Below are 14,105 nucleotides of genomic sequence, written 5' to 3' on the forward strand. Positions count from 1 at the left end.
TTAAAAGCCGTTGATGTGGCAGTAGGCCTCCAGGCTGGAGAAGAGGATGTAGAGGAACCACAGACCCAGGAACAGCAGGGTGGTCAGGAGGCGGGACACCTTCGGGCCGCCGAGCTCTCCGCCGATGGAAGGCCGGCGTCGGAACAGGAGCACGGCCATGGCGATGAAAGCGAAGATGGTGAAGAGCGTGACGGAGAAGGCCAGTGAGCCTGGGTCCACTTTGAACTCTTTTCCTTTGATTTTCCAGTAAACGGCGGCCACTGACCACGCCACGCCAATCCCAAGGAACACATTGACGGCGTTGCTACCGGTGACATTTCCAACCGATGCATCGGCATGTTGGTCCTGCATGGCGGATACTTTGCTTGCGAAGGTGTCTGGAATGAGACAAAGAGATTATATCTATTTAATGCTTTCTTTAAACAGGAAGTTTCAAAGACATTAATCTGTGTACAATAAGTTAAAACATACAAATAGATAAGGGCCAGTGATAAATAAGGGTTGGCAAGATGAGCAATTCAAACAAAAATTGTCTTAAAAGCAGCATCAGGTTTGGTAAAATGTAAATTTTGTATTTTTGTCGGTTTTATGTTAGTTGTAATGACATTTGCACCATTTTTTAACAAAAGTAAGACTGAATGCTCCTGAAAATGTCAAATGGTGTAACCACAAAAGAATGATGAATATTAAATATTTTATCCACCACTATATATATATATATATATATATATATATATAATATACTATATACTATATAATACATAGAAATATAAAATGTAACCTTCTACATTTTCCCACTCTCACACAGTAAAAGAGGATATTTCTCACCTGGAATAGAAGTTCCCAATGCCACAAACACCACAGCAGTGACGGTGTCCCGGAGCCCCACGGTGCAGCCGAAGTGTGATGCAAGATCTCCGATGATGGCGGTGAGGAAGCCAATGACACTGATGGAGACGACGAAGCAGGCCCAGCCATTCCAGTACTCTGTGGGTGGGACGCAGGCGAACAGCACCTTCCAGAAGACAGTGACAAAGTGCATGACGTAGTCGTAACAAGAGGGGAGGTGCTCCTCGCGGCCTTCGTCGTCTTCATCACCGTCACCTGAAGAGTGGTAGAAACAGGAGGAACATTAGACACATAACACATACAAAAGAAGATATGAGTCTCAGCAACTTCAGAGTATTCACTGTCACAGCTGGTAATTAAGGCTGGGCAATATATATGATATGAGACTAGATTAGATTAGACTAGAATTTCATCACGTCATATAGCATAAGTGTCTTTTCCTGGTTTTAAAGGTAAATTATGTAATTTTCTGAACTAGTCTGTTTTCATCATTTGCCTTTAAAGCTGCAGCTGGTAACTTTGAGGAGAGAGAGGACTTAGCATCAAATTTGAAGAAGTACAACTTTCAGATCCCTCCCCCTCCCTCTCCGCTGCACTCCTGCCCTGCCTCCAAAGTTCCTCCCCCAGAGGAGGCTGACGTGCGCACGTCGGCGCGTGACCATGGATGTAATACATATCGGTAATACATGAACTACACTCCACACAGCTAGATATAAAACGCTTTACAGTGACTTTCACATGGCTATACCTTACCTAGAAACTCGGAGATATGAGCTTGACCGAGCTGAGGAGTAAGGGGGAGGGGCCTGTGTGCGTGAACAGTGATTGACAGCTGTCAGACACTCCATCAGACACAATCCTGGCTCTGATTGATTCTTTTTCCTATTTGCAGTAGGAGCAGTAGGTGGGGCTAGGTGTTTTTTTTACTAGTTTCATGTAATGCTGTCTTTACATAGTGACAGTCTTTGCAAATATGACAAAAAGTTACTTTTATAAGACTTACCAACTGCAGCTTTAACAAACTTTGTCATTATAGCCAAATTACTAATGGTTATTTATCAAAAATATTGTTGCGATATCGATGTATTTGGTCAAAAATATTGTGAGACTTGATTTTAAATCTATTTCATTCTGGTATTACTATTGATTTTGTTATTTATTGTATTGTATTGCACTGTTTTTTGGCCTTGGATGTGCTTTTAGAGGAAATATAATTTCATTTTTATGTATGCATAAGAAATGACAAATATAGGAATTCTGAATCTGACTTCAACAAAGTCATTTTAAAATTCCAACTGCATCTTCAGGGGATTCATTTCACAAACTTGCATAGTTGAAAGCAGAGTGTAATAGTTATTGCTTGTACTGAACTATTACTTCCACAAGATGGAGGCCTTTAGCTGACTTGAACACTAGTTCATTCACATACAGCTGTCAAATACAGGTGTGCCAAGCTTGTAGCTTCATACCCAAGAAGACTTCAGGCTGTAACTGCTGCCAAGGGTGCCTTAACAAAGTACTGAGTAAAGGGTGTGAATACATTATGGGGTATTGTGGGTAGATTGATGAGAGAAAAAAATAATAATTTAATCAATTTTGGAATAAGTCTGTAAAATGTGGGGAAAATGAAGCGGTGTGACTACTTTCCGGGTGCACTGTATATTGCTGTTTTTAATTCTTTGAAATCAATATTTTTTTTTATATTTTGTAAATAAATCATGATGGGGGCTTATTTGGAGCACACATGGACTTAAATGGTGTCACAGTACCAAGTAAACCCATGACAGATTTTTGACTTTTTTCATCAAATAACTTTATTTTATATTCTACAATCTACATGAACTAATGAATACATTTTCAAATGAGAGATAAAACTTGCTTTATAAGAAATGATCTCACTTATAAATCATGTCAGTATCCATGAAAAGCACCTGAACACCTGTGCTTAATGTGTACACTTACCCTAACAGCTGAAAACATTAGTTAGAAAATTGGGAAAATATTCAGAAAGTGATCAAAATAAATAAATAAGTTACATTGCTTTGATTTATGAAGTAATTGAAATAGTTAAATTACTTATTACATTTTAAATAGGATAACTAGTAATCTGTACTCTATTACATTTCCAAAGTAACCTTCCCATCCTGCTTGTAATTATACTATTCTATACAAAAGTGTAAGTACAACTTTAGTTATAATCACGTTGTTTAGTGAAGCTGAGTGTGTTGTTAAGTGGGGCGACAGCTTGTTTGTTTACTTGGTTACATGAACACTTACACACAAACACACGCTAACAAAGTCACAGCTCACCTGCGCTGACAGTGACAGCCTCCACAAACTGCTCCCTCCAGGAATGTGTGCCGATAACCAGTGCCAAGTTGGTCTTCTTAATGAGCTTGTCGACGGTGCTCTGTCGAACACAAACACAGACACTTAGCAACCACTTACAGCCGAGGACAGGTGACACAGCTGTTCAGGTGAGGTAGAGCTCGTTAGCTGTACTGGGTGGAGCTGTAGGGCTGGGAGAGGGGGCCGCGTTGGTCTACGAGACATCATATCTGAAATGGTCTTAATGGTGTTTGGAGACAAACATGAGAAAACTCAACACAATCTCAGGGTAATGGTGAAAATAATGATCATCTTTAAAATTCTATAATGATGGATAAATACACAAACTGGTATCTGAGCTACACAAATCTACAATACAGACAAACCACACAAACTACAGATACAATAATTAAAGGATTTATCTGACAATTTTCAATATTTTAAAAACCAACAATGAGCTCATCCTACAAATAAGTATTGTGTGTGTATTCAAAGTCTCATTGTAGCTCATTGACATGTTTTTAATAATTTAATAGGACAAAAAAGAGGTTTGGTTCAGCACATGAAATATATGTATATAATATTCTTTAAAGGTAAAATGTTAAAGGTGAAATTAAAGTTTAATAGGTGATTCATCTTGTTGTGATACTTGTTTTGCTTTGTTTGGTTAATTCACGCCTCAAAGAAGAAGAGGTTGCTTCATGGTTAAAAAGATGAACTTGTTTCTTACTGACTCAGCAGCATTACCTGGTGGTGGTGGACTTTATGCAATGCTTAACTCATGAATTAATCAGTTGCAATGCAAATTAAACTATTAAATGAACTAAATTACACAAATTGTGTGTTGAATGATATGTAAGGATGTTTTCCAAAATGTAAATTTGTATCAAATTTGGTAAGAGTAGATTCACATTGAATTACTTGGCGAATAAATATGATTATATATTTTATTTTTATTTTGTGCTTTTATTTTTATGTGTTGCTTTTTTACATCCTGCTCCATGTTTTATGTATAAGCACTTTGAATTGCCTTGTTGTTGAAATGTGCTATACAAATACATTTGCCTTGCTACAACCAAAACATCTATATAGATTGGTGCTCTTACTTCAATTTATATTCTGCTATACTATACAGAAATGTAAATGTCTCTTTCTTACACTGTCATGTTTGTGTTCATGTTTATTATTATATGTTCATGTTTATTGCTTTTTTGGTTGACATCTGAATTCACATTGAATTATTTGGTTATTATAATTATATTCTGCTTGCATTTGTCTCTCTGCTGTGTTGAATCTATCTGCCAATCATGCTGAATTGCATTATTACCCCAAGGTGGTTCACACCATCCACAAATCACAAGAGACAAAGCCCAATTATATTTTCACAAAGGGCCAATCAAATAGAGTGTGGGAATATTGAATTGAGATGTTGGTCATTTATCTGTTTTGTTGATGTTGTTTGTTTGGTGCTCGTGCCTATGTGGATTGGATGAAAGTGTGCTGACTCTACATCTGAGTGAATTTAGTCATTTACTAAACAACTGAATCCTTTCATTTTTTAAAACATTCACCCATTTAACCCTTACGTACTGTTAAGGGTCAAATTTGACCCATTTTCACCAATAAGAGTTGTAAAAACAGACTATGCACATTTCTTTTAGCTGGATTTTTCCTAATGTGACGCACAGTATACAAACATGGAAATACAGTGCATCATTTTTTAACAGTGCCACTTAGGCTAATTAAAAAAATTGAGCCCCTCGTTTCACATTGACGTAGACAAACAAACTTCAGTACACTTATGTATCATGAAGAGAGACTCCTCCTAGAGATTTAATCCGACCAACTTCAAATTTGTTCTGTATCATTTTAAGGGTTAGGGTTAGGGACTTGTGGCAAATTTCGGTGTTTCAGGGCGGGGAAACGAGGGCCCGTTCAAACATGTTGTTATATTCTTCATATTCTATAAAATGTTCTCCTGGATGATGAAATAGTGATTGTGAATGTCTTTTTTCTCCATACATAAATAGAATACCCTCTTTGACAGCTTCATTAAGGATTAATCAAACATTATTATTATTAATGACTGATGGGGGAATTTATAAATGTGAATTGGTGTAGAGACTAACTACGAGTCTGAAAATGAACAGTCTGTAAGGGTTGATCACCTGTATGTGTGCTGACGACAAAAATAATGACTTGTTGTTTAGTTCCCTCAGCACTTCTGGTAAAACAGCATTTCATTCACAGGAAGTCTGTAGCACAAGAGGGAGCTGAAACATTTTCTTAATTAGGAATCCATTGTTTTTAATTTTCCTAAGAGCAAATAAAACAGATGGATTATCGATATATAACATCCTTCTGTGTGCTGGACAGTTTGTGAATCAAGACTTATTGCTTGGCCAGTAAACTTAACAGCATTTATTGCTTGGAGTGGCAGGTGCAGGATATTGGCTTTATGTGATGGTGGCTGCTTTTATTTGCTCAAAATACACCTGGGCCCAGTGCACATTTAAAATATTTGGATTGCTTACAGCCCGCTTCCTGTGCTTTTCGCTCCTCTTTGCACAGGGGAACACAAGCGGAAGCCTTAAAAAAAAAAAAAAAAGGCAAGCAAAGCCGTGCTCTGTGAGTCTGAATTCTGCATTCCCCGAGAGAAGTGATGTATCCAGGCCAACTTGAGCTTTTTCAATAATTCAAACCCTGTATTAGACTTGGTTGCTGAGAGGGTTAGGACCCCGCTTCGCTTGAGTGAGTCAGAGTGGAAAAGGTGGATTGTATAACGTGGCCACCTTTTACCTTTTAAAATCACTACTGCAAACACTATCCACAGGAAAAACAAACAGTTTCTGGTCTTAGGAGAGAAATATTCAATTCATTTTGGACTGACCTGGAGAAATACTTATTGAATATATATATATTCTTACATTTACTTTGGATGTTCAGTGAGTAGGCATCATTCCCACAACTCTTCTGGTCTGCTGTTTGAATACTGCTTCATCTCTCTTTATACGACTTGTATGATTTATTTAGACTGTTTTATGTTTCGCTTTGTTTGCCTCTAAATTATTTTTAATGACAATAAAATGATGGTGGAGAGATAAACTTTAAAGCCACCCCGGGCTAACATCAATAAGTCATTTACACATTTATTTTCGGTAATCTGAATATCCAGGAGTCTGCATTTTACATTTTATGCTTCTGCAAATTGCTTTTCGCAGCACAAACAAGCCCAAAGATGGCGCTGTTCCTAGCTAAGTAAGATGAATAAATAAATAAATGGTGCACCTTGAACTCATAAGACTCTTCGATGACGACCTCCAGGCGACTGTGCTCTCCCAGGATGGGTTTCCCCATCTCAGCTATCCTCCGAGCCTCCTCCTCCTCAGTGCTCATCTGTCCCTCCATCCCATCTGTGGGGAAGAAGAAGAAGAAGAAGAAGAAGAAGAAGAAGAAGAAGAAGAAGAAGAAGAAGAAGAAAAAACTAAAAAATGCATGTCACAGATATTTCTAAGTTCTGCCTCCGTCAATAATAGATTGTGAGTCAGCACTTTATTTAGAGCAGCGTCACTTGTATGCAACAGCTCCATGAATCTGTAATATGTATCTGAGTCTGTGTGTGTGTGTGTGTGTGTGCGTGTGTCATCTCACAGCGTGGGAGCGGGACATGAGAAGATGACAGATGGACGCTAGCAGAAAAATAACATCACAGCCACAGAGATAGATTTGTATCTTTTGGAGGTGTATTTGCAAAGAAAAGCATGGGTGGAAAGTTTCTTACAAAATGGTAAACACTAACATTTGCACAGAATTAATTCTCAAACTATTTTTTTTGCAATTCATTTAATGATGACTTATTTCATAAAATATCGTATTCAAGGTGAATAGAATAGAATAGAATAGAACTCTATTGTCCACTATGGTGGAATATTGTCTTTGGCTCACTAATAACAGTTTTCCATGGCTGTTTTCCTCCATACTTTTATTCTATTTTTATGAGGATGTATTGTATGTTTTGAAGCATGAACCACCTCTGAGATGATTTTCTGTCACGAGAGACAATAAAGTATCTGATATACTGGTGGATTGCTGCATTTCTTTGGGTGTTTACTGCTACTTATATCAGTGGAAGAGCATGAAACCAGAGGTAGAATTGACCTCATGTCACCTGTTGTATGAGTGCACGAGGGAGGCAAAAACTGCTCCCATTGCGCAAAGAGTGGTTAAAAAACCCCACTCCATAGGATACCTATAAAAGGTTAATTGATTATCAATCTATCACAAATTCTAGCCAATCAATTATTCTATTTATTGACCAGGCAATGGATCTGGCTGACTAAAAGTTGCTGCCTGGGGCCTCCTGCTCCACCTTTACTGTCTGAAATCCAACATCCATCTTACAGAAACTGAGCCAATCAGGGATGGTATTACAGTCTAACGTCTTTTCTCTTTACGAAGAGAGTGGGTCCTCAAAGAGCATTAGAGACACTCTGAGTCTTCTAACCAGTCTCTCTGCTGTGTGCTGTGTGTGATTTCAATGTAAGCGGCATTTTCTCATCTGTCTCTTCTGCTCAGGAGTGAGAGAAAGAAATTAAGGGAGACCAGGAGGTATGGAGACAGGGTGCTTTCTCGCTCTCTCTGTCTGCGTGTGTGTGTGTGTGTGTGTGTGAAGAGCAGGCAAAGATTATAGCCCTATTCTCTCTTCAAAGACGGCACCATGTCTAATTATGAGAAGAGTGTGAGAGCAAAGCAGCATATGGCAAACGTCCCTGCAGTATTCATCGACACTAGCTCAAGCTGTCACACATACACACACACACACACACACACACACACACACACACACACACACACACACACACACACACACACACACACACACACACACACACACACATGACCTCACACAATCAAACATGCTTCCTGTGAGCAGCAGCATCTTTTACAGGGAACACTTCTCCATGCTGTAAGTCAAACAAAAAGAGCGAGCATCATGTGTCATCGTTACTGCAGGGCCTCCCACACACAGAGCATTGCTCCTTGATCTAAGGAGAAGTCTAAATTCTCCACTGGCTGAAGTTTAAAATACGGTATTACTCAAAAATTATGTAATGTCATGTGAGCGACCTGTGCACACTGCTAAATTATACTAGACCTCTTTTAGTGAGTGCTAAGCAGGGTTGGGAAGGTTACTTTGGAAATGTAATAGGTTACAGATTACTAGTTATCATATTTAAAATGTAATGAGTAATTAAACTATTATTAATCAATTACTTCATCAGAGTAATTTAACTAATTTGATTACTTTTTTTTTCTAACTAATGTTTTCAGCTGTTACGATAAGTGTACCCATTAAGCATCAAAATCTAAGTTCAGGTGTGTTTCATGGATACTGACATGATTTATAAGAGAGATCATTTCTTATAAAGCAAGATTTATCTCTCATTTGAAAATGTGTTCATTAGTTCATGTAGATTTTAGAATATAAAATAAAGATATTTGATGAAAAAAGTCAAAAGTCTGGCATGGGCTTAATTGGTACTGTGACACCATTTAAGCCTATGTATGGTCTAAATTAGCCCACGTCATGATTTATCTACAAAATATTAAAAATATAATAGCAATATATGTATTCAGTAACATGTTAAATATTAAAAAATGAGGAAAAACCCTCCTGAGCAAAATCTTAAATGTCTGACTTTAGATGTAACCTCCTTTGTAGTCATCAACATTTTCATCAGTAACTGTAATTTAATGACTCATTTTTTCTCAGTAACTGTAACAGATTACACTTCCATTTATGTTGTAATTAAATTACATAATGCCATTAAATACAATAGTTACTTCCAAACACTGGTGCTAAAGCAGTGGCACTTCTTTCTTTAGCATCCAGTACCCAGCTGCTGCAATGGGTGGAGGTATTACGTGTCAGGCAGGCTCAGAGAGCTTCTGTTTTCCGACCTGTAATTAATCCCCCCCCCCCCCCCCCCCCTTCTCTCTCCTCTGTTTTTCTCCATGATTGGTTTCCACCTGTGCAGTCTGGTCATGCTGCCATAGGTTCCCTCTGCGCTGGACTGAGCTGTGCTGCTTTGTTTGAATCAACTCAACATACTAGAAAAGCTGTGTGAGGTATGTGGTAGGTGGTAGGTGGTGGGAGGTGGGGGGTGGAGGACTAGGTGAGCCAGGGTACCCTTCACAGCAGTTTTTATGTCAGTCTAACAAGCATCATTTTCAACCGTGGAACCTCTAAATTCTGTTTAACACTCTGTCTTAAGATTTATTTATGAAGATGTTTATTGTACACATCATTGTATTCTGTATAATAATGTTGGATGGTCCTCTCTCCAAGCCCTTATAGGAAAATGACCCCATTACCTTTCAGAGCTGCTCTATCATCCAGATGGACTTTACCATTCCTGCTCTAAGGACTGACTTTTACTTCATCTTCCATGAATTCGGTCTGAACTTGGAAAAACTGCTTTAGCTCTAGCACACCTGACCCGTGGACCAAACTGCAGCACCTCCTTATATTAAACACACTTGTACTGTTTGGGCATTTAAAATAAACCTCCAAACTTCTTTTTCTCTTTAATTTGATTATTATTATTATTGTTATTTTGCTATTATTCTCCTCCTGTCTTTGGACTTTGTCTCAATGTAGTAAATTAGGCCTTTTTTTAATGTAGGTTGAAGCCAGTCAGTTTGTCTCATCCTATCCTCCACCACATTTTGTTAATAACCTTTGTAACTTGAATTTAGTCGTTTCCTTTTTTTCCACTTCAACTTTGACTCCCTCAGTTTCTTTTGGTTGTCATGTGTTATTTCTTCCCCGTGACTTCACAAAGGTTACGTAATGATTCATATTGATTTGTCACCTCTGAGCTCAGACGACTTCCTGTTCTAAACCAATTTAAACTCAAATCGACGGCTTGTCAGTTATAAGGGATTCATCTCCTTCTGCAGGAAAATTAGATTTAGATTTCCTTATGCAACCTTTTATATTCTCTACAGAATATATTCACTCAATGTTTACTTCATTGTTTCTTATTAAAGCCAAGAGAGATTCCCATATAAGCATGTTTCAAGTTATCCCATGTTCCGTCATTTGCCTCCTACACACCAAGGCTGCAAAATAGTCATAAAAAGCAATATAATATTGAAGTATAATATGATATTTATGATATAATACAACCATGGCAGGCTCCTCTCATATGGTTGCCACATGCACAGTAATATATCTACATCAGCACACATTGACGGCACAATAAAACAAGTCCAGAGTGTGCAGCGGTCGACTCATTAGTAAACATTTATTCCCTAACTGATCTGTTATACTGTGCTGAGATTCACAGACACCAGTTCTACTGTGATCCATATGTAAACAGACAAATACTCATCTCTTCCCCCCCAAAGCAACACTAAACAAGATGCCAGAAATGGGAGCCAGGCCATTATAATGTGGGGCAGAGTAAACAGTGTGCTGGCTCGGGAGAAAAAAATGAGCAGCTGCAGGAAAAACAACTGCAACTGGAAAACGTATACTGCATGTGAAATTAAATGTTTTGTATTTCAATGATTAAAACAGAAAGTTAAAGTAATTCACAATATTTTATCAGTGACAGTTGCTCTTCATGGATGTTTATCTCTCAAATTAACGTTGCTTTTATTTCACCTCTGGTCTTTGAACACACTTCCTGCTGTCATTATCAATAACTTCACGTTGACTCATCAGCTCCCATCAGACTTATTTTAAGTGTATTGTGTATTGTTATTACTACTGAGATAATAACTACATAAAGAAGCCCAGGTTAAGAAAATGAATGAAGAAGTAAAGTCAGCATCCTATCCCAGTGTAATCAGAGTCACACTAATAAACCCAGCATGACATTACGCCTGTGTAAACATGTCTATTTCATCATGTTGTGCATGTTAAGGGTTACTGTAAGTGTAGTGCTGAGTCTAGCTGAATTCATCACTCTCTTCATAGATTTATCACTGCTCAGATGTGGGTAAAACTACTTCTTAGAAACATTGTAGATTCAATATTATCATTAATTAGTTGTAGGAGCATGTTAAGTAGCTTTAATTATAGGGTTCCTCATCAACAGATCATACATCGATAAGAAAGATTTCCTGACCAATCGAGTCAAGCTTGGAGCTGTGGTTTAAAGTAGAGGGAATAATTAGATGGTCTTACCTTGGTTGAGAAGTAGAGCTGTGAAGAAGACGGGGTGGAGGGGGAGGAGGGACAAGAAAAAAGAGCAGTGAGTAATCACACACATGCATTCAGACAGCGTTGATAGAAATGTTCATTGTCATCACAAACAAACAAATCATCACTTTTATTTCCAACCCTTCCTGTTTTAATATTTACTGTTAATAAAAAAGGGGGTGAGTGCACGTTAGGCTGTCTGACTTCTGAGAAACTGAGCATTCAGTCTTATGTTTGGTAAAAAATGGTGCAAATGTCATTTCAAAAGATATAAAATCAACAAAATACAAAATGTGCATTTGAACAAACCTGATGCTGCCTTAAACTATTTTTAAAGCTATTTTTGAATTGCTCATCTTGCCAACTCTTATTTGTCACTGACCCTTATATTGATTACACATCAAAACAAAAATGGGATAAGAAAAAAGACATGTAAATACACACCTGAGATTCCTCTCTTTAGCCAGCGTGGCTCCTCCAAAACAATGTAGAAGCTTTCATGTTTTTCATACTCTTCATCGTCTATTATCCTCACCTGGAGAGTCTGACTGCAACACACACACACACACACACACAAAAATCACTGTGACAAAGTTGAAGTATTTCTGCAAAACAAACACACACACAAATGTATGTATGAAGAGAAATATGCATACACACTCTGCACACACAGCCTCACACACACACACACACAGTCAGTCAGTCAGTTGCAGACACACAAATGAAGTAAAGCATTTCATCAATAGGTAATGCAGAGCTCAGAGGGCCTTCACCACAGGTCATTCTGGTTATTGATGTGCTGGCAAGAGCACACGTCAAGGCCCATGAACATAAGCACACACACACGCACGCACGCACGCACGCACGCACGCACACACACACACACACACACACACACACACACACACACACACACACACACACACACACACACACACACACACACACACACACACAGTATAGAGCTGCACACATGGTGGTAATCCCCCCGCTATCTCAGATCAGGACCACTTGCTGTGTAAATCAGAGTAGAAGGAAGTTGGATGCAGAGAACAGAGGCAGAATCAATCATTCAGTCAAAGGTTGGAGCAAAGTTAAAATGTAAAAAAAAAAAGAAAAGAAGCAGAAGCAAAAAAAAAAAAAGAAAATAATAGATCCAGGCAGAGACATAAAGAGTAAAAGTGACAGAAATATATGAGAAGTATATGGTGACATTGGAGCTTTTATCTTGCTAGAAATGAGGCTGGTGTTCTGTTCTTTTTATTGTCAAAAAAGCATTTCTTTTCATAACTTTCAGATTTTTTAAACCTTGCTGTGGCTCTCATCCACAAAGTTTAAATAGCCTATGTCACTGATGTTTAACGTCAAAAAAAGATAACAGCAGCTACGTTTTTTGCACCATTGAGGCTCAGGAGGACTGTGATACTGAATCTATTTGAATAGAAAAGAGAAACTGATAATGATTTGACATTCACTGTGTGCACTGGATAAATAAAGGTCACGAAAAAGACAAAGAACAGGAAGGATGAATTCATGAAGTTGAAAAGGAGTGACAAGAGTATTGAAATGACAGACATTTGCAAGGTACGTGGAATGAAAGGTAGTATACAGGAGAAGGGTGAAGATGAAGTGAAGATGACAAGACCTATTATTGTGACTGAAGTCTGCCACCACGGGCACCAGTTCAGCAGGGAGTGGAGGAAAAACATGCGGCACAACTGACAACTGGCAGAGATGGACGGACTGAGAAAATGAAAGATGGAGATGACAGGAAGAGAAGAGAGGAGGAGAAAGAGGAAAGTGGAAAAGGTGTCATGCAGGGGGAATGAGTGATGTTGAGGGGAAGAAGAAAACAAGTTATTGATTGACTGAACAACGGAGGGATTTATGAAGGAGGAGGAGGAGGAGGAAGGCAGGGGCGATTGTAGGATCAGACCTTTAGGGGGGCTCAGCTCCTAATGACAATTTGACATACAATGCACTGCAAGTGTTATAAAATACAATAATTAGTTATTTATTTATTTTAGGGGTGCTGAGATCAAATTTAGGGGTTCTTGAGCACCCCTATAAGGGGTCTATAAATTCGCCTCTGGAGGAAGGTATAAAAAAAGAGTGAATGCAAGAACTGATATAAAGAATAAAGAACTGCTGGACAGAGAATAATGTAGGAAGATGGAAGAGAGAGAGAGCAAGAGAGCAAGAGAGTGAGAGTGAGAGAGAGAGAGAGAGAGAGAGAGAGAGAGAGAGAGAGATGGACAGATACAATTAAAGACCAGTGACCCTGACTGGGGGAGCAATGTGGCGTGAAAATGACAGAAATGGAGGGAGATGATTGGATGAGGAGGCAGATCAACTGATAATAAAGCAGCATGACAGGAGAGCTGCAGCAGCGCTAAAAGCTACACACCATATCGATGTTTGCTTCACAGCAGCTGAAGCACATTTATTCTTCAGTTATTTCCATAAAAATGAATTTAACTCCTTGAAAAACTAACATATCACGTTTTAGCAACAAGCCACTGAGGTTATTGGTAGCATATGTTTCCCTTGTATACATTATTATTATTATTATTATTATTATTATTATTATTAGACTAAAAAAAAAAAAAAAAAAATGTTTCAGTGCACTTTTAGCTAACAGGTTACACTACATACCCTCTCACAGTGGGAACACTTATTGCCTGCAGGCAGTAAAACTGCAGCAGTTATCACTTTC

At 38.3% G+C, this 14,105-nt stretch overlaps 1 protein-coding gene across 10 annotated transcripts in view; it reads right to left on the minus strand.

The window, feature by feature from the left end:
* Nucleotides 1-14,105, minus strand: part of slc8a2b (solute carrier family 8 member 2b) — a 33,792-nt gene continuing 19,687 nt past the window's right edge. For 3 of the 10 annotated variants that reach the window (XM_053321038.1, XM_053321045.1, XM_053321042.1), the window contains 6 exons: nucleotides 11,834-11,937; nucleotides 11,375-11,392; nucleotides 6,466-6,590; nucleotides 3,160-3,259; nucleotides 829-1,104; nucleotides 1-377 (listed from right to left, as the gene is read on the minus strand). In XM_053321038.1, coding sequence (XP_053177013.1) covers nucleotides 1-377; nucleotides 829-1,104; nucleotides 3,160-3,259; nucleotides 6,466-6,590; nucleotides 11,375-11,392; nucleotides 11,834-11,937 — 1,000 coding nt within the window. Of the gene's footprint in view, nucleotides 378-828; nucleotides 1,105-3,159; nucleotides 3,260-6,465; nucleotides 6,591-7,631; nucleotides 7,666-8,204; nucleotides 8,217-11,374; nucleotides 11,393-11,578; nucleotides 11,585-11,819; nucleotides 11,938-14,105 lie in introns of all 10 variants that reach the window. The other 7 variants (XM_053321044.1, XM_053321043.1, XM_053321039.1 and 4 more) reach the window with 5 other exon arrangements.

Source organism: Scomber japonicus, chromosome 6, assembly GCF_027409825.1.
Source record: "Scomber japonicus isolate fScoJap1 chromosome 6, fScoJap1.pri, whole genome shotgun sequence".
Lineage (NCBI taxonomy): Eukaryota > Metazoa > Chordata > Actinopteri > Scombriformes > Scombridae > Scomber > Scomber japonicus.